Source organism: Rhea pennata, chromosome 14 (genome assembly GCF_028389875.1).
Source record: "Rhea pennata isolate bPtePen1 chromosome 14, bPtePen1.pri, whole genome shotgun sequence".
NCBI classification, from domain to species: Eukaryota; Metazoa; Chordata; class Aves; order Rheiformes; family Rheidae; genus Rhea; species Rhea pennata.
Window position 1 is genome coordinate 1,223,717 of NC_084676.1, and position 27,316 is coordinate 1,251,032.

Below are 27,316 nucleotides of genomic sequence, written 5' to 3' on the forward strand. Positions count from 1 at the left end.
GCAGCAGCTCTGTCCTCCTTGTTTCTCAAAGCAGCTGCATTTTAAGGGGAAAGCAAGAAAATCCCTTTTTTGTCTTCTGCCAGTTGCTGTTGACCAGGGCCAATATACTGAAGCAGCTAATGCACCTTGTACCACAGAGCAGCCCAAAAAGCCACATGGATGCAAAGCCAGTGTCCAGGCCTAGATGTGAGCTGACAAACTTCATATGTGCCCTTGGCCCCGCCAGGACTATGTACATCTGCAGCTAGGAGGCAACATTTCTCTGTTGCTCCCCAGCATTATCTGCACAAGGTGCTGTCAAAGGGACACTGCAAGCCCCCAATCTGCTGCACCAGGCACCCTGGGATGTTTCATTTTGCCATGCAGCACCACACGGCCCAGTGGCAGCCCAGTGCCTGCTCCAGGAATGTGGCCCCTCCATGCCAAGGGGAAGGCAGTGGGAGGTCAGGGCTGGAGGACCTCCAGAAGGTGGGACTGCAAGAGCCATGCCGTGACCCTGACCTAGACCTTTGGCTGAAGAGCACAGTGGAACACACTGGCACCTCCTGCTTGGGTCTCTAGGCTACCCTGATTGGACTTGGGAGGTCTTAGCGCCAGTAGTTCATGCCACCAAGGCATGCCCCAGCCTGCAACAGCATTGCTCCGGCTGTGCTCTGCTGCGTGCTGCTGCCTCCATATTCTTCCCCTAGGAAGCTTAGAAGGATGCACCAGGACATCCTGGACTGTGAAGAGCCCAGTTGGGTTGGGGAGCAGCATGCTGAGCCCTCTACTCTCCAGACACACAGGTCTGCCAAGTCTCCAGAGATCAGGAGCTTATTTAAACACATTGATAAGATTTCCCCCCCCCCACACCCAGTTTTCTCTTCTCCAGGCTAAACAGACCCAGTTCTTACAGCCTCTCCTCATATGGGAGATGCTATAGCCTCTTAATCATCTCAGTGGCCCTTCACTGGGCTCACACGAGCAGCTTCATGTCTCTCCTATACTGTTGAGCCCAGAGCTGGACCTAGTACTCCAGGCGTGGCCTCACCAGGGCAGAATAGAGGGGAAGGATCACCTCCCTCGAACTGCTGGCAATGCTCTTCCTAATGCAGGCCAGAGCAAATTCATAGCATCTCTCTACACACAAGGGATTTCACCTCCTGTCCTGGTGGGATTTTTGCATTCTCTTTCCAGGTTATCACAAATTCTCAGACTTTTAACCAAGACTCTTCACTGGCTAAACCAAGTCCTGGCTACAGCTCTCCACCTGGCCTACAGGCACACACCCATAGCATTGTGATGCTAAGTGGGGCTGACCCCATTTCCTGCCCCGATCAGTACACCAAGGCCCTTCTAGAAACCAGTCCATCTTGTATTGTGGGCCAACTCAGCTGAATGTCTTGCTCCCAAAAGTGGGAAGTTGGACCATGAGCTCCCACATTGCTAACCAAGTGCATATAGGGAGAGCAGCTGATCAGAGGGATGTTGTAGAGCCCTAGGCCATGGAAAACATGGATCCAGATAACACCCAGCTGCAGTGCTGCTTTGACTTTGTCTCACTCCACTCACAAGAGTGCAGAAGTGGATGCTGGTCCAGGACTAGTAAGCCCAAGCTATTCAGCATACACCATTACATGCCGGGGGCTGATGTGGAGGAACCATGTACCACTAAGTGCTGGGGGAAAGCAGCTCTGAAGAGAAGAACCTAGAGGTCCTGGCAGACACCAGGTTGACCATGAGCCAGCAATGTGCCCTTGTGGCAACGACTAATAGTATCCTGGCCTGCATTAGGAAGAGCATTGCCAGCAGTTCGAGGGAGGTGATCCTTCCCCTCTACTCTGCCCTGGTGAGGCCACGCCTGGAGTACTAGGTCCAGCTCTGGGCTCAACAGTATAGGAGAGACATGAAGCTGCTCGTGTGAGCCCAGTGAAGGGCCACTGAGATGATTAAGAGGCTATAGCATCTCCCATATGAGGAGAGGCTGTAAGAACTGGGTCTGTTTAGCCTGGAGAAGAGAAAACTGGGTGTGGGGGGGAATCTTATCAATGTGTTTAAATAAGTGTAAAGAGGATGAGGCTAGACTCTTTTCAGTGGTGTCCAGTGTCAGACGATGAGAGGCAATGGGCACAAACTGTTTCACAGGAAGTTTCTTCTGAAGAGAAAGAAAAAGTTCTGTCCTTTGAGGGTGACTGAGCACTGGAACAGGTTGCCAAAGATGTTGTGGAGTCTCCTTCCTTGGAGATATTCAATAGCCATCTGGACAGAGTCTTGGGCAGCATGCTCTAGATGACCCTGCTTGAGCAGGGAGTTGGACTAGATGATCTCCAGAGGTCCCTTACAATCTTACTGATTCTATGATCCTATGATTCTATGATATGAATGGTTTGTAGTGCCTGTCACAGTATTCTTTTTAAAAATCTCTGGGATGAGAAACTTCTAATCTCAATGGGCTCTGCAGTGTGGGTGCATTTTATAGTTTGATTTCTTTGCCCAGTTAAATCTCAAACAGAGCTCTCAGCACTAGCCTGTTTGGAAGTGCCATTACTTTGATTTGGGGAGATTGCTTGCTGGGTTTTTTTATATATCAGTAAAATCTTTTGGCATAATAGGTGGCTTCCTGTTTCCTCTCACTGAGTGAATAACAGCAAGTACTGAAAGAGGGAACTTTAATCAACTCCCAAGCTTATGGAAACACAATTATAAGAAGAGGCCAGCCTGCCTACTGCTTGCTACCAAACAAGGCACAGCCTGGAAATGTAACATATCAACTAAAGCAAAAGCTCAGAGAGGAAAACACTGGCAACTTCAGTGCTTGCTTCTTGCTAGTTGTGCCAAGGTATGGGGCAATGTTGTGTTCCCCAGGTCCGGAGCAGGGAGGCTCCGGAGTAGCCAGAGGGTTTGCAGTGCAGCAGCTGGAGAGGCCTGATCCGGAGAGCTTGCTCTGCCCTGCAGGGCTAATTAAGCCCGTGGAGAAGAGTATGACTGATGAAGGCAAGTCTACTAGATTCCTAACACTGCATGCGCAGAGACAGTAACTAACATCTGGGTCTAAACAGGACATCACACAGAGACCTTGAGAAAGTGACTCACCTGGGTAAAAGAAATGAAGCCAACAGGAAACCCACGGCGACCTGTGTCTTACCTAGCAGCTGTCTGAGGGTTGGCTCACTCATCCTGAGTAGCTACCTGTCGTGGGAGTCAGTGGGGAGAGACCAGCACACATCAGCAAGCTCCATCATGCAGGAGGCAAGGGCTGGGGTTGCCAACACTGATTTACAGGGAGGCCAGCTGAGATGTTGTGGTGTCCATTGGAGATATTCAGACGCTGTTCACAGAGCCTAGACTTGGCTCTTGGACCTAGCACTACAGCTCTGCTCCAAGCTGTGCACCACAAGCAGCATGGCCGAGAGCCCGCAAAGGCCATGGTGGCCAGGAGAACAGAACTTGTTCAGGTACAAAGTGGGGTGGAGGTGATGCAAAGTGGGTTGAGACCCTAGGAGCAGTGACTGGGAGAGGGGCTATGAATGCATACAGACTGCTGAAATTCCCAGGAAAAAATGCCAAGCTGAGTTCTTTATGCTGCAAGCAGCATCCTCTCTCCGCTGTCACAGGTCAATTCTCAGGAGCCAGGACAGAAGTTGCTCACCCAGCTTTTGTCCAGTTCTGCAACCGGCCTGTGAGCTGTGGATGCAATTGCTCTTTGCTCTGATCCTCATCTCTCTCTAGTCTTGTGAGCTTCTGCAGCCTGCAGCAGTCAAAATGGCTCTTTCATGCTGCTCTTTTATTGCAATTAGTACCCTGGCAACAGCTCTGTTAGCAGCAGGTCTGGGGCTGTGGGGCACATGCTGGCTCAAAGCAAAAGTGAAAGGGACAGAAATAATGCATGCATTTGTGCTCCGAAGGTAAAACTGAAAGGTGGCCAGACTCCACGCTTGGGAATGCAATCCAGCTGCTAAGAGAGGCCCCAGTAGAAGACAGGAGATGGAATGCAGGGTAGCCTGCTTCAGCAAGGGCCCGACAGGCTGGCTGCTCTGGCACACCGTGAGAGCCAGCCAGAGATGGTCAGCGAACCAGGCAGAGGTGGCCCACGCAGGCCCAGCAGACAGGGACAGCTCAAGGCCAGAAGAGGGAGTGACTTGTGTGATGTTTTCGCCAGCCTTTATGTTGAAGAGGAAACCTGGACTTAGACTAGAGCAGCAAGCTCTCCCCAGACTAGGAAAACAAGTCAAATGTCCTGTAAAGCAGGTTTGTTGGGTTTTCTAAGGTACTAATAAAACAAGGCTCCTCGACCTTGAGAAAAGCACAGATGGCACAACATCAGTCTCTCAGTGCATTTATTCCTTCCTCCCACCCTTTTGTTTTGCAAATGCTTGAATTAAATGTGACCTGTAGGCAGGTCTGGATCAAGATCTTGTGCTGGGTGCCTGCTGCAGCCTTCTTAGACCTCTCAGCAAGGTGCTTGCCAGTCTTTGGGTCTGCAAGAGTTTCTTGCCAGTCTCCCTGCTTCCATGGGCGTTCATGGCCAGAAAGAAAGCTCACCCAGAGCACAGTCTGGACATTCACTTATCTAGTCCATATTCCCCAGTCTGGCTATGAGGTGAATATGGGAGACCATACTGAAGGCTTTGCTGAAGTCAGGGTAAGCCACAGTTCTTCCCTTAGCCACATGGCTATGTGTCTTGTAGGGGGTAATCAGGTTACTCAGGCTCAATTTGCCCTTGGTAAATCCCCACTGGCTGTTCCTACTGCCCTATTTGTCCTTCAGGCACTTGAGCTGGCTGCCCGAAGGATTTACTTCGTTACCTTCCCTGGGACTGAGGTGAGGCTGAGCAGGCTGTAGTTCACCAGGTCCTCCTTTTTGTCTTGTTTGAAGTTGAGTGTGACGTTTGCCTTTTCCCATTCATCAGGATTGCTATGACCTTCTGAAGAGATGGGAAAGCAGCCTTGCAATGGCAGCAGCCAACTCCCTTTGTACCTTTGGGTGCATCCCACCAGGACCCTTGAACTTTTGTGTGTCCAGCTAGCTCAGTGCACTCTAAGTCAATCTTCTTGTGCAGGTAATGCCTCTGGCAGGCTCTGCTGCTAGGACCAGGGAACTAGGAGGCTTGAGGGCAAACCTCAGTAGTAAAAACTGGGTCAAAGAAGGCCTTGAGTACCTCAGGCTTTTCTTCATCCATGGTTGCTTAGACCCTTACTGCAGTGAGCAGCAGACCACATGTCCCTTAGCCTTCCTTCTATTGCCAATGTACCTCTAGGATCTCTCCTTGTTGTTCACAGCCCTCACTGGTTCCCACTGGTTCCCACTCCAGTTGAGCTTTGGCTCTCCCAGGTTCACTGCTGCCCACCTAGGCAATGCCTCCCCATCCCTCCCAAGAGGCCAGCAGCTGAGCGGGATAGTGATACTGGTGGAGGGAGCAGCCTCACCAGCAAGGGCCCAGCTGTGGTGTACCCCTGCTGTGCTGCTGGTGTCCAGGTGCATTGCTGTCTCCTGAAGCTCTATGGGTCCAGGTAGCTGTGCACCACCCTCCTTCCAGGCTGTTTGCCAAAAGGAATCTACTTCTTCCAAGGTCCAGCTCACACCTGGAAACCTACTGTGCTTAACAAATCCAAGGTTTCTGGTTTCCTTTTTCATTCTTGCTTGATTTAGCCCCTTTATGAGCTGATTGGTATGTTGAGGCTGTTTGGAAAGGTGAACTCCTGGATGTTGAGCCCTGGGAAATTCCCCTGCCCTGCCCAGTGTCTGGATTTCCTTCCTTCCTAGAGAACTTGTGAGTGCCCAGTGTGGGAGAGCTACAGTGCCATCTGCACGGCCTGCAGCTGCGGGTAACTCCTTCCATTTTCATTTTCATTTTCATTTTCTTCTGCGCAGAGCTGCTGAGACTCATGCAGCCCCTCCCTTGGTGCCAGAAATCGGTATAGCACAGAGGCTCGGAGACACTGGCCACAGCAGCAGCCTCCAAAAAGAGCCAGAGGCTGCAGGTGTCTGGGCTGGAGCTCGAACTCATTAACTGCAGCACAAGAAACCCAGGCAGCGTCTGTGGTTGTGGCTGTTAATTGCTCAGGTGAGTGCTGCAAGAGAAGCAACGGCCCCCACAGGTACAGAGCGGTAAGAGCCGGTGTGGGACTGGCACTGATTTGGGAGTGGGACCGGCAGCCAGGATCTCGCTTGCCAACCCATTTGGGCATGCAGGGGGCAGCCGATGGGGGTCAGTGGCCCAGAGGAGTATTGGGCAGCTCTGGTGCCATCTCTGCCCATGCCAGGAAAGTGAGATAGAATTGGTGGGTCTTGGGGGGCTAATTTGTGAGTCCAGGACTGGGGCAGGCCCCCCGGACAGCGCTGTGTTTGCAGCCCTGAGGTGGCCCTGCTCAGGACATGCAGGCTCTTCCCCAAAGGTGGCTGCGTTTCAGGAGCAGGGCAAGGGAAAGGATAACTTTATTGCACTTTTTGGAGTGCTCGGTGACCTCTGGCTGCGCACGCTCACCAAGGTGCTGTTGTTGATACTGGGGCACAATGGGCACTGCTGACACCCCTCTCTGCTGCAGATGGCTCACGAATCGAGGACACCTCCCAACCCTGCTGCCCCACTAATCCCTAAGGCCAGGGAGGGGCGAGCACAGCGTGCCACATATGTTCTCCTGGCCCTGTGTGCTGCAGCGCTGTACCTCACCAGGGAGTCCCTGGTGCACACCGCCCGCATCCTCACCGCCCACTTTGCAGCCCTCCAGATCGGGGCACTGCTCAAGGGCATTTCCTATCTTGCAGAGGAGATCTTCCACCTTGAAACCAGGTGAGCCAGCGTGGAGGGGGGCTGTCTGCTGGGCTTGTGAGGCCACCCCAGAGCCAAGACCATAGCTGCCTGTGGAGATCTGCTCCTGCTCTGTCCCCATGCATGCCCTTCACACCGACACTGTCATCCTCTGGCAGCACATGCTGCTCTCCATCAGCCTCACTGATCTCTCAGCTCTTCCTCCTCCTCCTCTCCCCCTCTCCTGCCCGCCCAGTTCCCCCTTGTGTCTATGGACCTGTCCCTCCCATCTAAGCTGTACCTCCCCATTTTGCTTTTTGTCTGTGATGTCTGGGAAATAAATCTCAGCTCCCAGTCTTCTTCTAACTTCAGGTGCCTGAGGGCACAGGGCTTTTGGTGATAATGGGTCTGTTGCTGTCCAGGGCACCATTGCGTCTGCTCCTCTCTGAGACCAGCAGGTGCTGCACAAGACCCATGGCCTGTCCCAGCGGAGGGCACCCCAGGGTGCTCCAAGCAGAGGCAGCCTGCCCCTGGGGCTCCCTTCTGCTCAGGGAGACAGGCAGCATTGGCAGGGAGGTGGGAGCATGCCCCGGGCAGCACACCCCAGCCCCAGCGGCATGCCACAGGGTCTGGGGAGGGCAGGTGGGAGGGCGCCAGCGTGTTACCTGTGTCCCTCTCCCACCCAGGCATGGCGGCAGCTTCCGGAGGGCCCTGAGCGCCTGCCTCCCCCTGCACTGGCACGTGACCCTGCTGCTTGTCTGCGGCTCAGCCTACGTGGCTCTTCTCGATGAAGATGGGCAGCCGCTCGGCCTCCACCTGGGCCTGGCCTGCTTCTGCCAGCTCCTGATCCTCACCTTCGGTCTCCATGTAAGGCGTCAACGACCTCCAGCCTGGCCACCCTTCACAGGCAGTGGTTGTTACAGGGGGGACAGGGGTGTGCAGGCGATCCCTGGGCAGAGGGCACAGCAGTGGCAGGGCTGCAGGGGCACCCAGCCCAGCTCTGCTTGGCCCCTCGCTGGCCAGTGAGGCGTGCAGCCCACCTGCATGCAGCGCCGCTGCAGCCGCCCAGCCACCTCGGGGCCCTGCTGCAGGAGAAACCATCTGATTAGCTCGACCCTGAAGAGCTGATCTCCTCGGCCCGGTGTTGCTGTGCGTCCTGGCAGGAGGGCCAGGTAACCACCCGCACTCAGGCAGACTTTTAATGAGCACAGCCGCCCTGGGGCGCTGGCAGCAGCCCCAGCACAGGCAGAGCCCAACTGAGATGAAAACATGGGTATTTTTAAACATGTCAGTCAAGCTAGTGCTTGGGGAGGGGAGGCAGCTTGCACAGTCTCCCAAGGGTTAATTAGCAGGCGTGCGGCAGAGCCACGCTTGCGCTGCACAGCACATCTGCAGCCTCGCAGAAGCCTCGCTGTGCTTTACCCTGGCAGAGCCTGGGGGGGAAAGAGATCACCCAGGCTACAGAAAGGTGTTTTGGGGAGCAAAGCCTTTAGGTGCCTAAGGGCTTTGAACAATTCCCATTACATGAACACATAAAGCAGGCAGGGGCCACCAGTGGTCCTGGAATTCCCACCATCCCTACTGGAGAAGGTGTCCGGTAGATGTTTGGGTGCCTCCTCCTGAGTGCTGTGAGCACCGGGCAGACGTGCAAGTTGCACTAGCACACGTGATCACTACTGATGATACAGCCAGAAGGCTCACTCCAGCATCAGCTTCCTCATCTGCGGGAAGGAGGCGGGCACTGGGCTGCCACAGCGGGTCAGCTGAGCTGCATGGGTCAATGAGGGCTCTTGGCCTCTCCGCCAGGTGTGGCCATGGACAGGAGAAGCAGGATTGCTCTCCCTCCAGAGCTTTTTTGAGATGACAGCCTCTCTCTAGTCCCATAGGGAAGCCAGCTGTTGCAGAAGAGCCCAAGCAGTCACTTTCATCACCAGTATTTTCTTTTCTTCCCTCCACAGAAGCCCTCAGCTGTGGAAATATCCGAGATGTCTGAGCGGTCCAAGCAGAACGTCGCTCACGGGCTCGCCTGGTCTTATTATGTTGGGTACCTAAAAATAGTTCTGCCACGTACGTAGCTGTTTCCCTGCGCTATCACTCCTACAGATAGAAATAGCTCCTAATATCAATCCTCCCACTTTTACAGTGTTAGCAGGGAAATGGGGAGCAAACTAGAGAGCAGCTGTTCTCACCCCAGGCACCTCTTCCCAATTCTCTTCCACCAGGCCTGAAAGAGTCAATGGAGAAATTCAGCAGAGCCAATCCCAATGTGCTGGCACACAGGGAGACCTGGAAGCTCCACATCTTGATTCCTCTGAGCTGTGACATCTATGACAACTTAGAGAAAGCTGACAACAACATCCAGTACCTGATGGACCTCCCCGAAACAACCCTGACCCGAGCTGGCACAAAAAGAAGAGTCTACAAACACAGCCTCTACATGATCAAGGATGAAGACAACAAGGTATACTAAGCGTCACGAGAGCAGTCAGCATGCATCAGCCCAAAGATCTTTCTGGCCTCAGGTCCTGTTCCAGCAGTGACAGGACAGTGACCCCTCTCCTATTAGATGGTTTCAGCTTCCAGCAGTCTTCTGTAAGGTGGGGAGGTCTGTCCATGACTGCCATCTACACTCCTTCCTCCTGGCTACATACTCTCAGACTCAGCCTTTTCAGGGGGATTAGTATCACTTCATAGAATCATAGAATCAGTAAGGTTGAAAGGGACCTCTGGAGATCATCTAGTCCAACCCCCGTGCTCAGCAGGGTCACCTAGAGCATGTTAGACAGGATTGCATCCAAGCGGGCCTTGAATATCTCCAGAGAAGGAGACTCCACAACCTCTCTGGGCAACCTCTTCCAGTGCTCTGTCACTCTCACAGTGAAGAAATTCCACCTCACGTTCAGGTGGAACTTCCTGTGCTTCAATTTTTGTCCACTGCTTCTTGTCCTGTGGGACATGAAACTGAAAAGAGTTTGTCCCCGTCCCCTTGACACCCTCCCTTCAGGTACTTGTACACATTGATAAGATCCCCACTCAGTCTTCTCTTCCCCAGGCTGAAGAGGCCCAGCTCTCACAGCCGTTCCTCATAGGGCAGATGCTCCAGCCCTCTGATCATCTTCGTAGCCCTATGCTGGACTCTCTCCAGTAGCTCCATGTCTCTCTTGTACTGGGGAGCCCAGAACTGGACACAGTACTCGAGATGAGGCCTCCTCAGGGCTGAGTAGAGCAGCAGGAGCTCCTCCCTCGACCTGCTGGCAACACTCTTCCTAAAGCAAACCAGGAGACCATTGGCCTTCCTGGCAGCAAGGGCACATTGCTGGCTCATGGTCAACTTGTCATCCACCAGCACTCCCAGGTCCTTCTCTGAAGAGCTGCTCTCCAGCAGGTCAGCCCCCAGCTTGTACTGGTGCGGAGGATTATTTTTTCCCTAGGTGCAGAACTCTGCACTTGCCCTTGTTGAACCTCAGGAGGTTCCTCTCCGCCCAGCTCTCCAGCCTGTCCAGGTCTCTCTGAATGGCAGCACAGTCCTCTGGTGTATCAGTCACTCCTTCCAGCTTGGTATCATCAGCAAACTTGCTGAGGAGACACTCTGTCCCCTAATCCAGGTCATTGATGAAGTTGAACAGGATGGGACCCAGTACTGAGCCCTGGGGGACGCCACTAGCCACGGGCCTCCAACCAGACTCCACGCCACTGCTGACGACCCGCTGAGCTTTGCCTTTCAGCCAGTTCTCAATCCATTTGTCTCACTGTCCATTCATCTAAGCCCCACTTCCTGAGCTTATCTAGGAGGATGTTATGGGAGACAGTTTAAAAGCCTTGCTGAAGTCAAGGTACACAACGTCCACTGCTCTCTCCTCATCTACCACTTAACCGCTCCATGAATAGTATTAAATCAGGAAAACAGCAGAAAACCTTAAAAAAGCAGATGTAGGGTCCTAGTGTCACTTGCCATGGAGCGAATGAGTATTTCCTTTTGTTGTAAAAAGCTGCTTGAAAATGTCAATGTTGTTCATTATTTAATTAGACTCTGTCCCATTCCTCCAGTTATTTGTTTTCCAAGTTGATGAGCCCTAAGTTACTCTGCACTCCCTTTGCTTTCATCCCCTTCTGTGACTCCAGGCAAATTGGCCTCAGCCCCCTGCACCCTTGGGGCGGGAGTGCACGTGTTAGCCCTGCTGGCACAACCACAGATGGAAGCAGTGGTATAGCAGTGCTTCTTGCATGGCTCTTCCTGATCTGCCTTTTGATGGCAGCTTTGAGCTGCTGCCTTCAGAGCCCCAGCTACAGAGACTCCAGGGCCTCTTTCTACAGTGTTCTTCTACAGGGAAGGCTTCCCCATTACTGGGGAAGTACATGCACCACTGTTTTTTTCCCATTATGCTGCACACACTTATGCCGTGTTTTGTCTGACAATCCCTGCTGACTCGCTTGGTACCAAGCAAGCTCCAGCAGCTCTGAAGCCCGGACCTGTCCTGGCCCACTGTGTCATCAGTAAAATCAGTCACCTCCACTCGCTGCTGGTTCACTCGTGAATATGCAGCATGGGCAGCTCCCATTTTTGGGGCATGCTCCTGCTCCCTTACCACTGGGGTGACTGTACTCCAAGGCCAGTAGTGCTTCCCACTACTCTGAATTTACCCACTGATCCTCTACCTCTCCTTTTTAGTATCCTTCTGCCAATTTACCCTGTATAAGTGTCAGACTTGCTGGTAACCTGCTCCCTCCCAAGGCTCTTTCTAGAAGCTGATGTCCCACCTGCGACCCTCCGAGCTGATTAGTGGACTGGACCCTCTGGAAGTCCGTTCTCAGCTCTTCTCACCAGAAGGACACAAGCAAGGCCAAGCAACTGGCTGACATCTTTCATCATCTCAGCTGCTTTGGGCTGAGACAGTTCCTTGGGGGTGGTCTTTGCAGGCATCTGCCTGTGCTGCCCCATTTGCAGAGGCAAAGCATTAATGTCACTTCTCTGCCTTTTTGAAAGCTCTGTGTGCTCTTCGATCATCTGTCAGCCTTCTTAACTCCCTAGCAAGATTCTACTTTTGATGTATTTGACACTGATTTTATGAGGAATTTTTATAGTTTTAACAAATCCCTCCTCATTTTTTTTTGCTAGCCTCCTTCTAGCTTTACATCTATCTTGCCAGTGTTCACCCTCTTCTCTGTCTTCCTGCTCTCCAAAGGATGCTCACGGTTCCCCTTCTCTAGTGAAAGAGCTACCAAGAAGGTGTGATCAGAAATGGGAAGGGAGGTCTCATGAGGATTCAAACTCCATGGGGAAAATCACCCCCAGAATCATGGCTTGGGTTCATCTTCTGGAGCACCAGCAAAGCTGGTTGCTCTGTGCTCTCTGAGTTTGTCTTATGCCAAGGGCATGGTGGTAGCCGGCTCCCTGTCGTGCCAGCCCCCTTTGTCCCACTGGACATTATACAGCCCCATGGCCTGCTCTGCTTTCGCTGTCCCGGCAGCCCCAGCTTGCAGCACCGACGCATAGCAGGCCAAGGAGCCACTGGGCCAAGGGGCTCAGTCCTACTTCTCCCATGCCTTCCTCTTGCATCCCTGCAGCTCAGGCCCTGTGCAGTGGAGTATGCTACCCCACTGCAGTCTCTCTACGCCATGTCCCAGGATGAGTGTGCTGCCTTCAGCCGAGAGGACCGCATGGAGCAGGCCAAGCTTTTCTACAGGACCTTGGAGGAGATCCTACAAGGTGCCAAGGAGTGTGCGGGTACCTACCGGCTCATTGCATATGAGGGTGAGTAAAGAGCCATGCAGTGCTTGGCTAATATCCCTGTTCAGGCGTGGTGGGGACTCTGCTATGTCAGGGGAAGGGGCTGTCTCCCAACACAGAAGGACCTCCTGGTGGTGGTCTGAAAGGAGCAAGGAGGATGCAGACAGAGCTGGTCCTTACTCAAGTCCTCAAGGGCACCTGAGACAAGCAGGCCTCGCCACTGGGGCAGCAGGAATGTCTTGTCCAACACTAAATACAACAACAGCCTTTCAGGGGAAGGACTGGCTCCCATCAGCATTCAGTTTCTTGGGAGAAATGGCTGGGACTGTAAAGCCATCCCTTGCAGTGGGAAGGATATATATGCTGTGGCTTTCCTCCTTTTCCTTTCATTTCCCATCTCCCCATCTCTGCCAGGGCAGCAGGGCTTGAAAACAGCTCTTTGGATTCTCACTGAAATGGATCTCGTCATTTTTCAAAGCAAATTCAGAGCACTCCCTCAGAGAAAGAAGCATTTCTATGCAGCAAGGTAGTTCCCATCACAACGAGCACGGCTGGGAATCCAGCACACAGTGCCTGTATTTTACCTCTTTTCTTGCATTTCATGTTTCTTTTCCTTTTTCTGGTGCGGGGAGCAGGGAGGCAAGAACCGTATTTTGACTTCAGAGTCAGTTCTGTGTGTGTTGAGGAATCCCCCAGAGGCTATGCTCCCTGCCCAGACCCCTTCCTCAGGCCAAACCAACAAAGGTGGGTTTTGTCTCCTGTTGCAGAGTTAGGGGAACCTGAGGCCCACCTCTTGTCCAGAGAGATTCTCCGGCACCTCCAGCAGCAATGTCAGGAGGAGTACACTGTGTGCGATGGGACCTTTTGCTCGACAGACCTCAACCTCCAGATAAGCGAGTCTGATCTGCCTCAGCCTCTGCGAAGCAACTGCCTCTGAAGCACCAGTGCTGTGTAGCCCCACACCACAGCCTCAGGGCTTTGGTCCTCTTTCTCCAAACCTCATTCTTTTGCAGCAAATCACTTGCATAGCAGCGATCCCCAACCTCTTCCAGACACTTTAACCACCATAAACTCGCAGGGATCATGTCTGCTGGAAACAGCTGACTCAAACCACAGTCCTGTGACCTGCTTCCCATTTTATTTGTCCTTAGTGTTATATATTTCTCGTACATATAAATTCATCTGGGCCTTTTTAATCTGCTTTGACTTGTATCGCATAAGGCATTTTCCTCTGGAGGATGTTGTATTATTCCAAATTTTGGGCACAACGTGCAGTCTGCCCTTGGAGATCATGTGATGCTGGACAGGCCTTTGGAAATCCCACTTGCATGTGTTTATGTGTGTGTTCAGTCCCCAAAACCTCCAAGCTGCATGGTGTGGCTAATCTGACCGCTTATGCAGGCACAAGGAATATGTGCAGGACTTCCATGAGCCCTCCAGCCTGATGGACCGACTATGCAGTTACACAATAACGTCTTTACTTTCCACCAACATGCAATTTGGAAGTGGAAAAAGAGGTCAGGCCTGGGGAAGTGTGACATACTGCAGTCCCGCAGTAGGAGAGCTCTCCCTGCATTTGCTACTTCCAGTAATTCTGTGTTGAGAGCTGCCTGCAGCACCTGCTGATGACCTCTATGCCCTCACCGGTCCCATGCCCTCCACAGAAGAGCTTTTGCAGGCGTGAATTACATGCCAGATGCCCTGGCCATGCTTTGTGGCTTTCTCTAACAGCTTTAGCAATCCTGCCTGCTGCTCTGGCCTGGCTGTTTGAGGGGATGGGACAGATTCCTCTTTGCAGCTGAAAAAGTCAAGTTTGGTATATGCACACCAGCGCCGGACTGCGTGCAGAGATACCTGCCGAAATGCTCACTTACTTTATCTGAACTGATTGTCATGTTGTTTGTCACCCTCCTTTTTCCCAAACACTTCTGGCCACTTGTGTGGCTGGAGCGAAGACGAGCCAGTCCTGCTTTGCCCTGGTGACATGGGTGTGCGGCTTTGCTTGGCCAGCACCTCTCTTCCCCAGGCTTGACAGCCATGGTTGTGCCTGGTTTCCTGCAGATGTGTTTCTCCTCAGCCAAGGCTGCTGGCTGTCCTAGGCCAGCATCTCCCCAGCCATGGCCATGTAGAGACACATATCAGTGGGCACCAGCCTGGGAATGGGGCATTTAGAGAAGGAGGAGGATCCAGGGGACAAAAAAGACAGCTGCATATAGGGTGAGGGCTTTGACCCCATGGACATGTCCCAGCTCCTCAGAAGAACAGGGAAGGCCCATCCCTGCCAAGGGAATATGCTCCAAAATGGCTGAGAGCACTGAGTTTTGTGACTCAGGATCCCAAATCCTTTTGCCGCTGTACCGTGAGCGCTTGCACGTCTTTCTCCTCGCTCAGTGCCAGCATGATGAGGCTCCAGGGATGCCCGTGAGCCTGATGGGCCCTGCAGGGCAGCGTGTGCTGGTCCTCACAGGCAGGCACTGCTCTCCTGGCCTGGAGATGGGCAGACCCTCTGCACCCCGGTGGCACTCTGTGTAGAGATGGGTCTGCCACAGCTTCTTTGTCTCTCTGGGAAGCCACTTGTGAAACAGCCCCAGCCCCCTTCTCTCCCCACTCTTTCTTCGCAGGACGAAACTGCTCTTACCTAGCGGCTGCCTCCCAGCAAACAAGCCCAAGCAAATATTTGGGCTCCATCTTTCGTGCACGTGGGGAGGAGGTGGGAGATGCCTTTCCTGCCTCCAGCCTAGCAAGCTGACAAAAAGAGATTTGGCCACACGTTAGTGCCGCTGGGCCCGGGAGCTGGAACCCTTTTCAGGATTCAGTAAAACCTTAATCTGCAGCTTAATCTCTGGGTGTTGCATCTGTGCACAAGACAAAAACGGCAGATGAAAGGGCTGCTAAGGGAGGGGTTGCGACAGCGAAGGCTGCTGCAAAGAGCCAGCTACTCTGGGCCTGCTAGTTTGCGCAGGATTTGGGCATCTTTGCCGAGGCCACCAGGATGTGCCAAGTGCACAGTGCTGTGTCTGCCGAGCAGGGGAAACAGGGAAAGCTGCAGGCAGATGCAGACCTTGGCCTGCCCTCAAACACCTCCAGTCACCCCAAAGCTGCTGCAGGAAGATAAACTCAGTCTCCCCAAAGACAGGGCACATTGTAGGGAAATGAAAGACTTCAGGCGCCTTGCCTGGGGAGATCCCACATTTGAGGGCAAAGAGGCAGATGGTCCCAATGCAGCCCACAAAGTGCCCAAGAGTGGGAGAAAGAGCCACTGGCAACACGGCCACCCTTGCGGGGACAGGCGCAGGTCTGGAGAGCTGCCCAGTTGGACCATCAGCTTCAACTGGGACTTCCAGCAGCAGTTCCCACTGGCCCTGCTGCTGCGCACCAGCATCCTGCTTCGCAGCAGCACAGTGCTTCCGAGGACGCACAGCAAATCCCATGGGGAAATGCTGAAACTGGAGATACATGCACAGCATCCGGGCTGAGCTCTGCAACGTGGACAGAGCCAGAGCAGTTGTGCGAGCAGTGAAGACAGTGCCACTGCAGTCCCCACGGGTTTGTGTCTTGAACACCTGCAGGGATCCTGCAAGGTCTAGAAAGGGTCGAGCTAAAGCAGCAACCTTTAGCTCATGGGGGTATGAACACCATCTCCTTCCTCTCCCTGGCTCCTTGCTTCCTTCAAACACACAGGGACTTCTCTTTGCCATCACTACCTGCAGTCAGAGCTGGCTGATGAGCTCAGCCGGTACTAGCAGGGGACAAACAGAGCAGTGGGCACGAGCACAGAGCAAACTCGTCAGCGCAGCCTTTTGCCAGGGGAAGCCACGCTGCTAGCCAAAGGGTCTGCTCCTGCTGCTGCCAGCACCGAGGAAGCAGGCAGGCTGGAAGGCTTTGCTGGCAGCGCGAAGCACAAGCAGAGCTGAATCCCATGTAGGAGGAAAGCAAGCCTCAAAAGCGAGTGGAAGCTCCCTGCCCAAGCTGACAGACAGAGGACAACTGCCTCCTACCCCAAACCTCTCTAAGAGCCACCAAACAGCTGAGGTTTTGCACTCATTGCAGTATCCCCCCCCCCCAGCTCTGACTGAGGGTGCCCCAATTTTGCGGGTATTTGAAGGTGCTGCAGGGTGGCATAAACGCAGACGTAGCTTGGCCCACCACTGGTACGTGCTAGGCTGGGCAGCAGCGGCCCCAAGCTCTCAGCAGCCCACAGATACAAGGGGATAAAAGCCCTGATGTCCCTGCTGGTTCCCTGGGGCCCCAACACAGCCTCACTTCAGTGAGGCCCATGCTCCAGCACCATGGCCATCAGTCAGTGCACAGGGTCTGGCCACGCATGAGCGAGGCACAGAGCTGGGCGCAGTGTGGCCACAACCTAGCTCTGGCCGGGAGCGGTGCCGGGACCAAGCTCGGCTGCAGCTCCCGAGCGAGGACAAGGCTTCCCGGAGCTCCTCCTCACAGCTTAGCTGTTTGCCCAGCAAATTTTGTCAGTACTGCTTGGATCCAAATGAGCTGAGCTCCTGCTCCTTTGCAGCCACGGAGCTGCCAAGCTGGCAGTCATTACGGAGGCACACTTTGGTCTTTTCTCCTTGCAGGTGATTAGAAATCAGCAGTGACTGCTAACTGCCAGCGGTGATCCATCAGTCCTGCTCCCTATAGCAGAGGTGAGTGTTAGTCTCTAACCTCAGCGTGGCCAGTAGGAGAGTTTTCTTAAAGACCCAGTGCAGACCAGGTGCTTGTGTTTGGAAATGGAGAGCTTAGGATTTCTTTTTATGGAGATGTGTGGAGGTTTTTTTATGGAGGTTACCCTTACCACCTAAAATCCCTTTAGACTCTCCAAAAATATGTATTTTTTTCTCTAAAGGGAAATGTATACTAAAGATAACTTGCCTGAAAGTCCTGGGTATTTTGAGATTGACTCCACCAATACTCAGCAGAAGGGTGGGAGCTGAAAGGTGCTTCGTCCTCAACAGGTTTAAGATGAGAGGTTTAAGATGCAAGTACTGAAACATCAGCAGATTTCCCTGGCAATTTTTCTCTGGAGGCTCAGGACCGGTCTCATCCCTCTCTCGGTAAACATCGGCTCAGCGCAGAGGAGAGGGTTCCCTGCCACCGCCAGGAGCCGCTGATCTGTGCCGCCGTTTGACTTCAGCAAACCTTGCTGCCTAGCTGGGCTCTGGTACCTATACAAAAAGGTTGTGAACTGCCACCTTTATCGCAGCAGCTGTCTTATTTTAACGGCCAGGTTTTCATTTGGGATGCATAGTAACGAAACGCACCGATAAACTGCCTCCTTTGGCTAGTCCTCTCGAACACAAGGTGGTGCAGAGCATCATCTTAACCCTCGCTGTCCAGGATCTGCAGTTAGAAGATGAAACTGCTGCTGGTGTGGCAGATGCTTATGAGAAGCAGTACCAGACCAGTGTTCACATATGGCCATGAGAGGGACCCCGGCCAGTTTGCTGTGCCCTTTAATCCCATGCTCTGGGATGCTCACTGTGAGACACACCGTGTTGGGAGCTGGAAATCCCATCCAGCTCTTCTGGGAAACCTCATCCCATCTCCTGCTGGGTAGCAATGGACATTGGTACCGTGGCCAGGTTTGGATTGCTCCTACTCCAGAGCTGAAAGGCAAGAAAAATTCACCAAGATAACTTGTGTCTCACATCAGCAAAATGTCACCAGCACTGCAAGCCGGATCCCTTGATCTGGCATCTCTTCTCAGCTCAGACTGTGCTCTCTTCAGCACTGGCTTTTTAAAGTCCTTTCCAACACATCCACACATTGATCCCCTAGTACCCAGCACTGCTTAAAGAGTTTGAGGTGGAGCATTACTGCTTGCTACAGAGAAGTGACCCTTTTTGTCTCCAAATTTAAAACCTTGTGCAGTTCTCTGGCCCGAAACTATGAATACATCAATGCTCTGCTTAAAATTGGAGGAACTTATTTTGAGCCATTTAAGTTAATTCAGTTCCTGGTGGGAACTGGAGTTGCACTGTACAGAATGCTTACGTATTCACATCTCATCTTGAGCAGCATAGGAAAGACCCACGGCTTCAAAGAGGAGGAAAGAAGATGCAGTGTTCCTTGCTCTCAGCTATGCTATCACTTGCTTGTTCATGAATCGGAGCAGCTGATCCTGATGCTGGTTTTCTCCATCTAGCTCTCACTGACTGTGCCTGTAGGACTTTGTCCCTGCAAAGGTTGTTAATGCTGGCAGTTAGCAACTGGATCATGGGAAATGGGTAGCGGCTTCCCATTTCTGCTTACCTTCCTGATGACTGCTGTCTGCTGTGTCTTCAAGTCTTGTGCCAAATATATGTCTTAACATTTTCCTTCTAATGGAAAAGCCAGGGTGAACTTCAAAGCTTCTAAAACGTTATGCAGTGGCTTGAATATAAATGTTGGCATTAATAAAACAAATCCTCTAGAAGACCCTGAAACTTGACTTGCTCTAAAACCATCTCCAGTACCGAGTGGCCCAAAGTGTCCCCAGCCTTGCTTGTGTTCCCACCCATCCACCACCCCCATGAACAACAACCCCATCCTCACTTGGGCCTAGAAGTATTTGAGAAGAAACTTCCTGCTTTTTTAAAAAGGTCATATTAAGGAGGCTTGCAAATTCAGGCTGTTTCCTTATCTGAGGTGCGCAGGAGGGGAGAAGAAGCCAAAGTGAAATATTGCTGAAGCCTGACAATAGCTAACAAAATTCACCAGGACCTACTTTCACTTGTATCCCTAAATCTTACATCCATACGATTTCTAAAGAGCAGGTCAATTCAGCTGATCCCTCCACTCTGGAGTGGTGGTAACACTTTGTGAACGATGGTGAGTCACAATCAGTTTTGCGCTGCTGGTTTCGCTTTGTGAGGCTGCAGTAAAACCAGGTATCACCAATACAGCTCCAATACGTGTGCGTGGAGCCAGTGGGAGCTGCGTGCTTCAATGGAGGAAAAGATGCTTTTCCTGCTGTTCTGCAGGAAAGTGCTTGTCAGAGAGGCCACGAGTGGGTGTTTCCTGAAGAAGCTGCTACAGGCAGTGAGCAGCCATGGCTTTTCAGTGATGCTATGCTGCCCTCAAGTGCTTTTTCCAGCAATATCTCAATTTTCAAAGTCAGCCTGCACGGTTTGCACTTTTCAAGTTTTGTGCATGTGCTCCAGAAACAGCCCTTGCATTCAGACTGATTTTTTACCTTCGTGTAGTTAAGACCTTGCTTGAGAAATGAGTTTATTTGAAGTAATCGAGAAGATGGCAGTTCCCCAAGGGCCATCTCCTGCCTATAGTTAAAGTTTTGCATCCCAAACTTTACACCCTCGCAAACTTTTCATCCTTGCAAAGCAAGGAAAATAGCAACCCAGTGCTTCAGCATGCCTGTCAGCCACATTTGGCCTCTCATGGCTCTCAGACTTAAATTAGATATTAAGTAACTGCTCCGCTCGATGGTACATCTGGCACTGACTCTGCAGTGCCTTCGATTTCCTCCTCCCACTGTCTCAGTGCAAGCAGTATGAAGTATACTATGGGTGTGTATAAACTGAATTTGAGAGCAGCCAGCCGTCTGAAGGTCAGGAAGCCTTCACTGGGCTGACTTGATGTTCCTGCACGCTGCCTGTTTCAGAGCATAGCTGCGACTGTGAACACCCATCTTTATATCTTTGAGCCTTCAAATCCTGGAGTGGCCTCCACGAGGGGCAGTACACAGAGAAAATCCACTGCCCCAATTGCGTATAAAATTGTTGGCTCAGGATCTGCAATGTGCATTTCTCTTGCTCCCTCAAATTCCCCTGTGGCTCGGTAGTGTGTGTTTACCAAGATATAAGTGCTGCAGTTCAGGGTTTCACTGGCACCTTCAGTGAACGTGTCACACTGAATATGTCTGCACAGTGCTTAGGAAAGGTGCACAGGCAAAGCAGTGGAAAAACAACTTAAAGCTCCGAGGACATAGGGAAGGGAGGTCAAAGCAATGTTGGCAGCATTAGTCGTGCTGCAGCCACTTTCAGAGTGACATGCTGAGGTAAGGCAAAAGAGGAGCCTTTTGCTCTACTTAGCATTTTTTGATGCTGAAAATTTTGATCAACAGCAGGTGATAGAGGTAGATGCATGCTCTCCTCCCTACACTGTCCTCTTCAGTCACCCTGGGTACTAGCATCAAGTAAAACCGTGTCTTGCGAGGGTGAAGCGAGGTGGTGGGAAAGTAAAATACTTTGCAGGCTCTGTGCCCTGACTGAGAAAGTAATGGCAGCCGTGATATTCCAGCATCTTTCCCTGTGAACTGGTCTGCAGGTGCACAGCACCTGACCTGCTATTTCTTGGGCCAGCAAAGAGAAAGCCTGTGTTAACTGCACAAGAAGAGTATGGTGAAAACATTAGATTATAAGAAAAGCATTTTCTGCATCATTTAATTTTCCATTTTTTAACAATCCAGACTGGCCTGAACTGTAAGATGTTGACTGAAGGCAGGGAACTGTTTTGATGCTGAAGGCCTCTGCAATACACAACAGCTGCAACCTGCATGCCTCTTCTCATGAAGTCCTTCGAGGAATAACTGGTGACATTACTGACCAAGGCAGTAGCCAGGCTCCAGCAGCCAGCCCCGCACACCCCAACCCTAGTGTGAGCATGGGTCGCTTCCTGCCCCAGGCCCCATGGAGCCTCTGTGCACCAAGTGTGGGTGAAGTAGCCCAGCTGTGCAGGGCCAAGGGCACCTAGAGGGGCTAAGGATGGCTGCAGGGCCACAGGGGCTACCATTGAAACTGCAGGGTTACCACGGGAGCTTCAGGGCTGCTGGAAGGACTTTTGTAGGGGCTGAAAGGCCACCACAGGGAGCACCACAGGGGCTGCAGAGCCACCAAAGGAATCTGTGGGGGCTGCAGGGCCACTCATGGTTTGCAAATGATGCCAGGTCAGGGGCATTCCCAGCCAGGCCCTCTCACTCGTCTTCCAGATGGCTGGGGCCCTGGGGAGCCAAGACAGGGGGGTCTTAGCCCTGGCCCTGTAGGGCACTGGGCTGAGAGCCCAGTCTGACCCAGTGGTCTGCTCCCCTGCCAAGCTGGATGGTGTGTGTCATGTCAGTGCTGGGGCTGGTGCCATCGGGCTCCTGGGCCTCCCAGCCCTTCCCTGAGGCCAGTGCGACCCACAGGGCTCTGCCTGGGATGGCAGCACAGAAGACTGGTGTCTGGACGCACAGATCAGCCCTTGGAGGGGATCACCACCAGTTACAGCCAGAAAACTACAGCAGAGACGCATCCCATCTTGGCTGTCTTCCCTCCAGAGGCTCACACCCCAAAGAGGTCACATCTCACCGCAGCTTTTTTCCCTCCAGAGATATGTCCCTATACCACCAGTCTTCTCTCATCCCAGTGGAAGAAACATACCCACACAGAAGAGCAACTGGAAGCAGGTGCACAGAAGGACCTGGAGGTCCTGGTGGACACCAAGTTGACCATGAGCCAGCAACATGCCCTTACGGCAAAGGAGGCCAATGGCATCCTGGGCAGCATCAGGAATAGCATTGCCAGCACATTAAGAGGGGTGATCCTTCCCCTCTATTCAGCAGGAAATCTTGAGGTCTTTGGGAGCTGGTTTTCAGGTCACTTGCAGCTGAATGATACAAGTTCACTCAGCAGTGCATCAGGCCTTCCCTCTGCTTGAAAAAAAAACAGAGCTTTTATTCCCAATGTGGTACGGACTGGAATTGTCACAATGTGGAGTTTTGTTCTTTTTCTGTACAAAAATGGTCAAAGCATTTCAGTGTGAACCCTCAAATGGGCCTGCCAGGCTGGTGATAGAAAACCATGCTCTGCCCTTGTCTTTGTTGCTGGTGGTAAGTGCTATCTCAACTCTTACCCATCCTTTGACCAGCTGTTTAGGGCCATTCTGTGAAATACCAGAGAGAGCCGCAAAGGGTAAGTGAGCTTGTTTTCCAGACAACCTTGCAGAAGGAGCAGTAACTAGAATTTGTATTCATTAACCCATGGATAAAATACTGCAGAAGAACGGAAGCAGGCAGGCCTGCCGCACTTTTTCCCCCACTGGCTTTTTCTGCTTATGGCAGCCTATACACCCCTTGCTGTGGAGCTACTGGGAAAAGTTGAGTGGGAATCACACGTCTCATCAACATGCTGCATCATTTTTACCCTTGGGAGTAAGATTTGGAGAGCCACAACTGATACAAAGCAGCTCTTCACTTATTTAATTTGTGGCCAAAAGAAAAAGAACGAACTTGCTTGCAGAACAAGTTGCTTGTTCCCCAGCTCCTCCTTTGGAAGAGCTCTTGGGCTATGCTGCTGGAGTTAAGAGAAGGTAGCTGAGAACCATCTCCATGTCCCTACTGCTGTCTGCCCACTGCACTTCTTTTCATGGGTCATGGTGGGAGAAGCAAGTGTTCTCCTGGGGTTCCTTCTCTCCTTCCCCTTTACACATGCTTTCCTGTCCCACTGCGCTCTCTTTTTTTACAAAGGTACAGAAAGTAAAATTTCAGCTACTTATGTACTTACATTCCATTTACAAGGCTGTAAAGCACTGTCATAAATCAATATTAATATCACTGTTGGAATATGAATAAATACTGGAAATCAGAAGCCCTGTCTGCTCATGTTTCTTGGGTGGGGAGAAAAGAAGTTTCTGCTCTAAAAACTGTATCAGACATGAGTCAGATTTGTGCAGGCTGTCTTTGTGGCTGCTGGAGACTGAAGACAGACTCCCCTTCCAGCAGTCTCCAAGAGCTGTCCTACATGCATGTGGCTCTCTTTCCCAGAAATGGCTGACTGAGCCTCCCACTTTGGTCCCCAAAACAGTCAAGTGGAACAAAATGCCTCAGCCCTTTATATGGTAGCTGGCAGAGGACAGTTCAGTCCAACCACCTCTGTTCCCCCACAGTGAATTTACTGTATTTAGGAACCGCTACTACACTTATCTCTTAGCAGAGAGATCTCCCCAGAAGAGACATAGCTACTGACTGGGTTAGTCGTTTTCTCTTTGATCCAGCCCCTCCATTGCCATTACAGAGGTTCACCCATCCCTAAAATCCCCTCCCAGGATAGTAGCAGCTGCTGCTTCACCCACTCCTCCTCAAGGAGATATAACCTGCGAGTGCTGGGAACACAGCCCAGCAGGGCAGGAGAGGCTTTTTTTCATCCCAGCAGCTCTAGAGAAGAGCTGCCACTTCACCAATGTGCTTTAAGCTCCAGGGCAAAGGTGAAGCCCCTTTGTTTCTGGGTGCGCTACAGAGAAGTAAAACCCGAAACTTCCTTCCTCTGCCCATCACTCCTGCTTTGGTCCCGCCTGGCAACCCTAAGACCCTACAAGCCTGCTCCACCCCTTGGGTAACATTACGCTTAGGACCAAAGTTGAGAGTGAATCTCCACTGCTCCAGGCAGCAAATTTTGTCTGCAGTAAAAGGAAGAGCCAACTAGGCTGCTGCTCCCATCATACCTGAGTATATGCTCAAGTCTACCTGGGAAGCTGCTCATGGCAAGAACAGCGATCCGAAGAATCATGGCAGATATGGATACAGACAGGATGCCTTGGTCACCTTCTACCCCCAGAAAAAAAAGCACTGACTTCTAATCTACTTTGACTGGTGAGTGAAGAGCCCACAGCATCGTCTGCACAAACACAAGTGTTCTGTTCCTGAAACAGAGAGGAAGATGGTTTAATAAGGATGAGAAAGATTCTGCCTCTTGTTCCTGCTGCTGGTACTGTCCTTGGCTGGACATAGCCTGATACAGCAAGAAACCATCATGTCTGCCCTGAAACCTGCAGCAGGAGAGACCTGAGGGGGCTGCCTCTACCCCTCAATGCTGGATAAAGGAAAGCTGTCCAGGTACCACCGCCTACGGCCAGGGAGTGGGCAGGTAGGAGTCCCAGCCACAGAATTGGCAAGTAATATCCAGCCACTACATTTGGGACCAAGCATGTCCTGACAGACCCCTGCTGACAGACCGCAGTGAAAGGTGGTACTGTGAGCACAGCCACAGCTGAGAACTGCTGTTTCTCCTGTGTGGGCTGTGGGGACAACTTGCTCTCTCTGACCACCCCTATGGGTGAACTCCCTCACCTGCTATGGTGGCACAGGGACTGCACCCATATCAGCAGCTGCAGACTCTTTTTGGTGAGCTGTTGCATATCCTCTGCTGGTCTCCAGGCACTGCAACGCACACAGCTGGGTGAGAGGGGTCCCCAACTCCTCCCCTTCCCAAACGTTCCTTCTGGGCAGATGTGGAACAGGTATGCAATTACCTTTTATCTTAAGGTGCATCAAGTCAGAGCTAAAATTTATTAGAACACCTTTCAGTCGTTAAGCTGTTACTATTAATAGACTCTAACTGGTATTACTAGAAACATAACCAGTCCCACAACAAAGTGACTTACTCATGCAGGTCACTTGCATTCACCATGCTGCTACCTGGGTGACAACCCCTGGGATCCGACTCCAGATGATTACTGAGGAGTGGAGGGTCACACTGACACAGCAGGGGTTTCCAGGTAGTAGCTTACAGCATTGCACAGAGGGGCTCTTCTCTCATTTGATGCTTGTATAATGCTGCAGTCTCTGTTTGCATACAGCAGCCTCTGCGTTCTTGGTCATGGTCCAAGTTACACAACCTACAGCTGATGCTAGCCTGTGATGCTAGCCTGGTACAGATTCAGCAGGTTCATAGTATGCTGGGTTTTTAAGTTCTTGCAGATTCAACACCACTGCCAGTCTCCAGACCACATCAGTTTTGGGGAGACTTTCACAATCTGTCTCTTAGCACATACTCTTCCTCTCTTTGGCCTGCTGTTCTCAAATAGCTACTTCTTCACCTCCATCTGCAGTTATCTATTCACACAGACTTACACAGAACAGGCCTTTACGACACAAGAGCTGACCCACATGCAGTACAGACATGAAGGGAGGAGACTCTGATGAAACAGGGGCTGCAGAGGGGCAGGTCCTGACTCCGGAGAACCTCAGTTGGGCCCTCCCAGCCTTGACAGTGCTTTCCTTGAACCCTGCCTCTGGACTCCCACTCTCACCCAGCTGCCTTAACTCAGTTTGGTTCCTCGATGTTTTCTGTCTTTCACAAAGGCTCCCCTTTGAACTGCAGGGGCCAGTCCCCCCATGACTAGGAGGACATTCCTTTGCCCACAGGTGGATCACAGCATCCTCGGGTGAGTGCAGGTAGAGGTGTAAAAACAGAGGCATAAAACAAAAGGCTTAGAAAAGGACTGGGAGTTCCATAATCAGGGACCCCTTTTACATACCTTTTTGGGTCAGGCAGCTGGAGCAGAGGGAAGAGGGCTGAGCTCAAGGGCTGGGCTCAACCTGCTCCCTCACTTCCCGTGCAGCAGCTCCTCCTCCCCTCGGCAGGAATGTGGAGCGGGCAGCAGGAAGGTGGTCCCCCACCGTGCTTGGTGGCAGGAAGGCAGCACTTTGCCTCCACCCCTTTCCTCTTCTCCTTTGCGTCCTTGGCCAGGCCTCCAAGCTCATCTGCAGCTGCTCCTTCCCTAGGCCTGAGGGAAGAGAGACTCGGTGGTTGCAGTTAACTGCCCAGCCGGGGGCCGACTGGGATCCCCAAGCCCACGGGCCCGAGGCAGACCTTTACCAGAGCGGAAAGCGGGCAGGGCGCGGGCCCGCCAAGGCTGCTGCTTGCCGCCCAGCGGCGCCTCTCCGGCCCCAGCACCGCCCCCCCTGCCCAGCCGCGCCAGGGGCAGCCGCCAGCAGCCGCTGCAGCCCCTTCGCGTGAGGAGCTCCGGACTGCCGGCCGTTCCCACCGCCCCGCCTCAAGATGGCGCCGCGCGCCGCTGCGGGCGCCCCGTGAGGCGCGGGCTGCGCGTGCGCCGCCGGCGGGAAGATGGCGGACGATAAGGTGAGCGGGGCGCGGGGCGCGCGGCGTCTCTTGGCCGTGGCCGTGGCCGTGGCCGTCTAGCAGCACGTGTTTCTCGCGCAGGACTCGGTGCCCAAGCTGAAGGACCTCGCCTTCCTGAAGGGCCAGCTGGAGAGCCTGCAGCGGCGCGTGGAGGACGAGGTGCAGGCGGGCGTGGGGCAGGTAACGGCGAGCGGCGCGGCGCGGCCTCGCGCGGCTCGGCTCCGCGCGGCGCGGCTCGGCGCGGGGCTCTCATGCTTCTCCCCGCTCTGCTGCTGCAGGACGGCTCGCTGCTGGCTTCTCCGTTTCTCAAGGGCTTTCTGGCAGGCTACGTGGTCGCCAAACTGCGCTTCTCGGCCGTGCTGGGGTTCGTGGCTGGGACGTGCACGGGAATATACGCCGCGCAGAACTACGCCGTTCCCAACGTCGAAAAGACAATCCGGGACTATTTCAATTCTCTGAAAAAAGGCCGGGACTAGAGAGGAGTGGTTTTGGCAGAGGTGACTCTCCAGAAGCAGCTTTTCTCGGTGAGGTGGCAGGAGCAGATGGGCTTTTGGGGACAGCAGTCACATACACCATTCTGCTGGAAAAATGCTTCATACCAGATACTCCTGAGACATCAGCAAGTCTGGCTCTGCGATATTTATTAGAGTATTGTGGAAGAGGCGATTGCTCCGTTAACTCTTCGTAGCTTGGAAGCGTCAGCAGCCAAGTGGTTGCCAGTTGCCTTTTCCCTTCACTTCTCCCCCTGTTCCCCTGTGGAGTGAAAAGCTGTCGGTGGCACGTCTGCCCGTGCACCTTTCCATCCAGTAATCGCTGTGCCTGAGGAACATGCTTTGCCTGGCTTCCTGGCAAGGCCTGAAGCTCTCTCCTGAATGAAGAATGAAACTGTTCCGTTCTACCACAAATGTAACAGTTAACGTATCTTAATCGAACTCATTAAATTCATGGTATTTGATCTCTTCTTGAATGTTTTAGGGTGCAAGTCTGTCTGGCCTCCCTGCCCTGGTAGCAGCTTGCCC

General features: G+C 52.6%; 2 protein-coding genes and 1 long non-coding RNA gene across 7 annotated transcripts; 2 read left to right on the top strand and 1 right to left on the bottom strand.

Moving 5' to 3' along the window:
* Positions 1 to 5,892: 5,892 nt before the first annotated feature.
* On the top strand, positions 5,893 to 14,340 carry STING1 (stimulator of interferon response cGAMP interactor 1). 2 transcript variants are annotated; one of them, XM_062587391.1, is made up of 7 exons: positions 5,893 to 6,044; positions 6,526 to 6,770; positions 7,415 to 7,595; positions 8,687 to 8,795; positions 8,951 to 9,189; positions 12,294 to 12,480; positions 13,224 to 14,340. In XM_062587391.1, the coding sequence occupies exons 2-7, from the start codon at positions 6,526 to 6,528 to the stop codon at positions 13,391 to 13,393; spliced, it is 1,131 nt and encodes a 376-aa protein (XP_062443375.1). In that variant the 5' UTR covers positions 5,893 to 6,044; the 3' UTR covers positions 13,394 to 14,340. The 2 variants fall into 2 exon arrangements, with proteins under 2 accessions (XP_062443375.1, XP_062443376.1); XM_062587392.1 differs by having other exon boundaries at positions 12,354 to 12,480.
* Positions 14,341 to 20,815: 6,475 nt separating this feature from the next.
* LOC134146867 (uncharacterized) lies at positions 20,816 to 26,230 on the bottom strand. Of its 3 annotated transcripts, none has more exons than XR_009959903.1 (4): positions 26,034 to 26,230; positions 25,693 to 25,941; positions 24,503 to 24,592; positions 20,816 to 24,075 (listed from the first exon to the last, which is right to left on the bottom strand). It is a non-coding gene; the product is annotated as an uncharacterized LOC134146867 (long non-coding RNA). The 3 variants fall into 3 exon arrangements; XR_009959904.1 differs by having other exon boundaries at positions 26,028 to 26,230; XR_009959902.1 differs by having other exon boundaries at positions 25,693 to 26,230.
* Positions 25,886 to 27,264, top strand: LOC134146866 (SLC35A4 upstream open reading frame protein). Of its 2 annotated transcripts, none has more exons than XM_062587453.1 (3): positions 25,886 to 26,297; positions 26,379 to 26,456; positions 26,576 to 27,264. In XM_062587453.1, the coding sequence occupies exons 1-3, from the start codon at positions 26,283 to 26,285 to the stop codon at positions 26,771 to 26,773; spliced, it is 291 nt and encodes a 96-aa protein (XP_062443437.1). In that variant the 5' UTR covers positions 25,886 to 26,282; the 3' UTR covers positions 26,774 to 27,264. The 2 variants fall into 2 exon arrangements, with proteins under 2 accessions (XP_062443437.1, XP_062443436.1); XM_062587452.1 differs by having other exon boundaries at positions 25,892 to 26,297; positions 26,379 to 26,477.
* The last annotated feature ends 52 nt before the right edge of the window (positions 27,265 to 27,316 follow it).

What these genes read in the sequence shown, in the direction of transcription:
- LOC134146866 (XM_062587452.1), top strand. An exon ending in TGCAGGCGGGCGTGGGGCAG is followed by an intron (nt 26,478 to 26,575) that starts GTAACGGCGAGC and finishes CTGCTGCTGCAG; the next exon opens with GACGGCTCGCTGCTGGCTTC.
- STING1 (XM_062587391.1), top strand. Translation starts at nt 6,526, where the DNA reads ATGGCTCACGAATCGAGGACACCTCCCAACCCTGCTGCCCCACTAATC. An exon ending in ATCTTCCACCTTGAAACCAG is followed by an intron (nt 6,771 to 7,414) that starts GTGAGCCAGCGT and finishes TCTCCCACCCAG; the next exon opens with GCATGGCGGCAGCTTCCGGA. An exon ending in CCTAAAAATAGTTCTGCCAC is followed by an intron (nt 8,796 to 8,950) that starts GTACGTAGCTGT and finishes CTCTTCCACCAG; the next exon opens with GCCTGAAAGAGTCAATGGAG.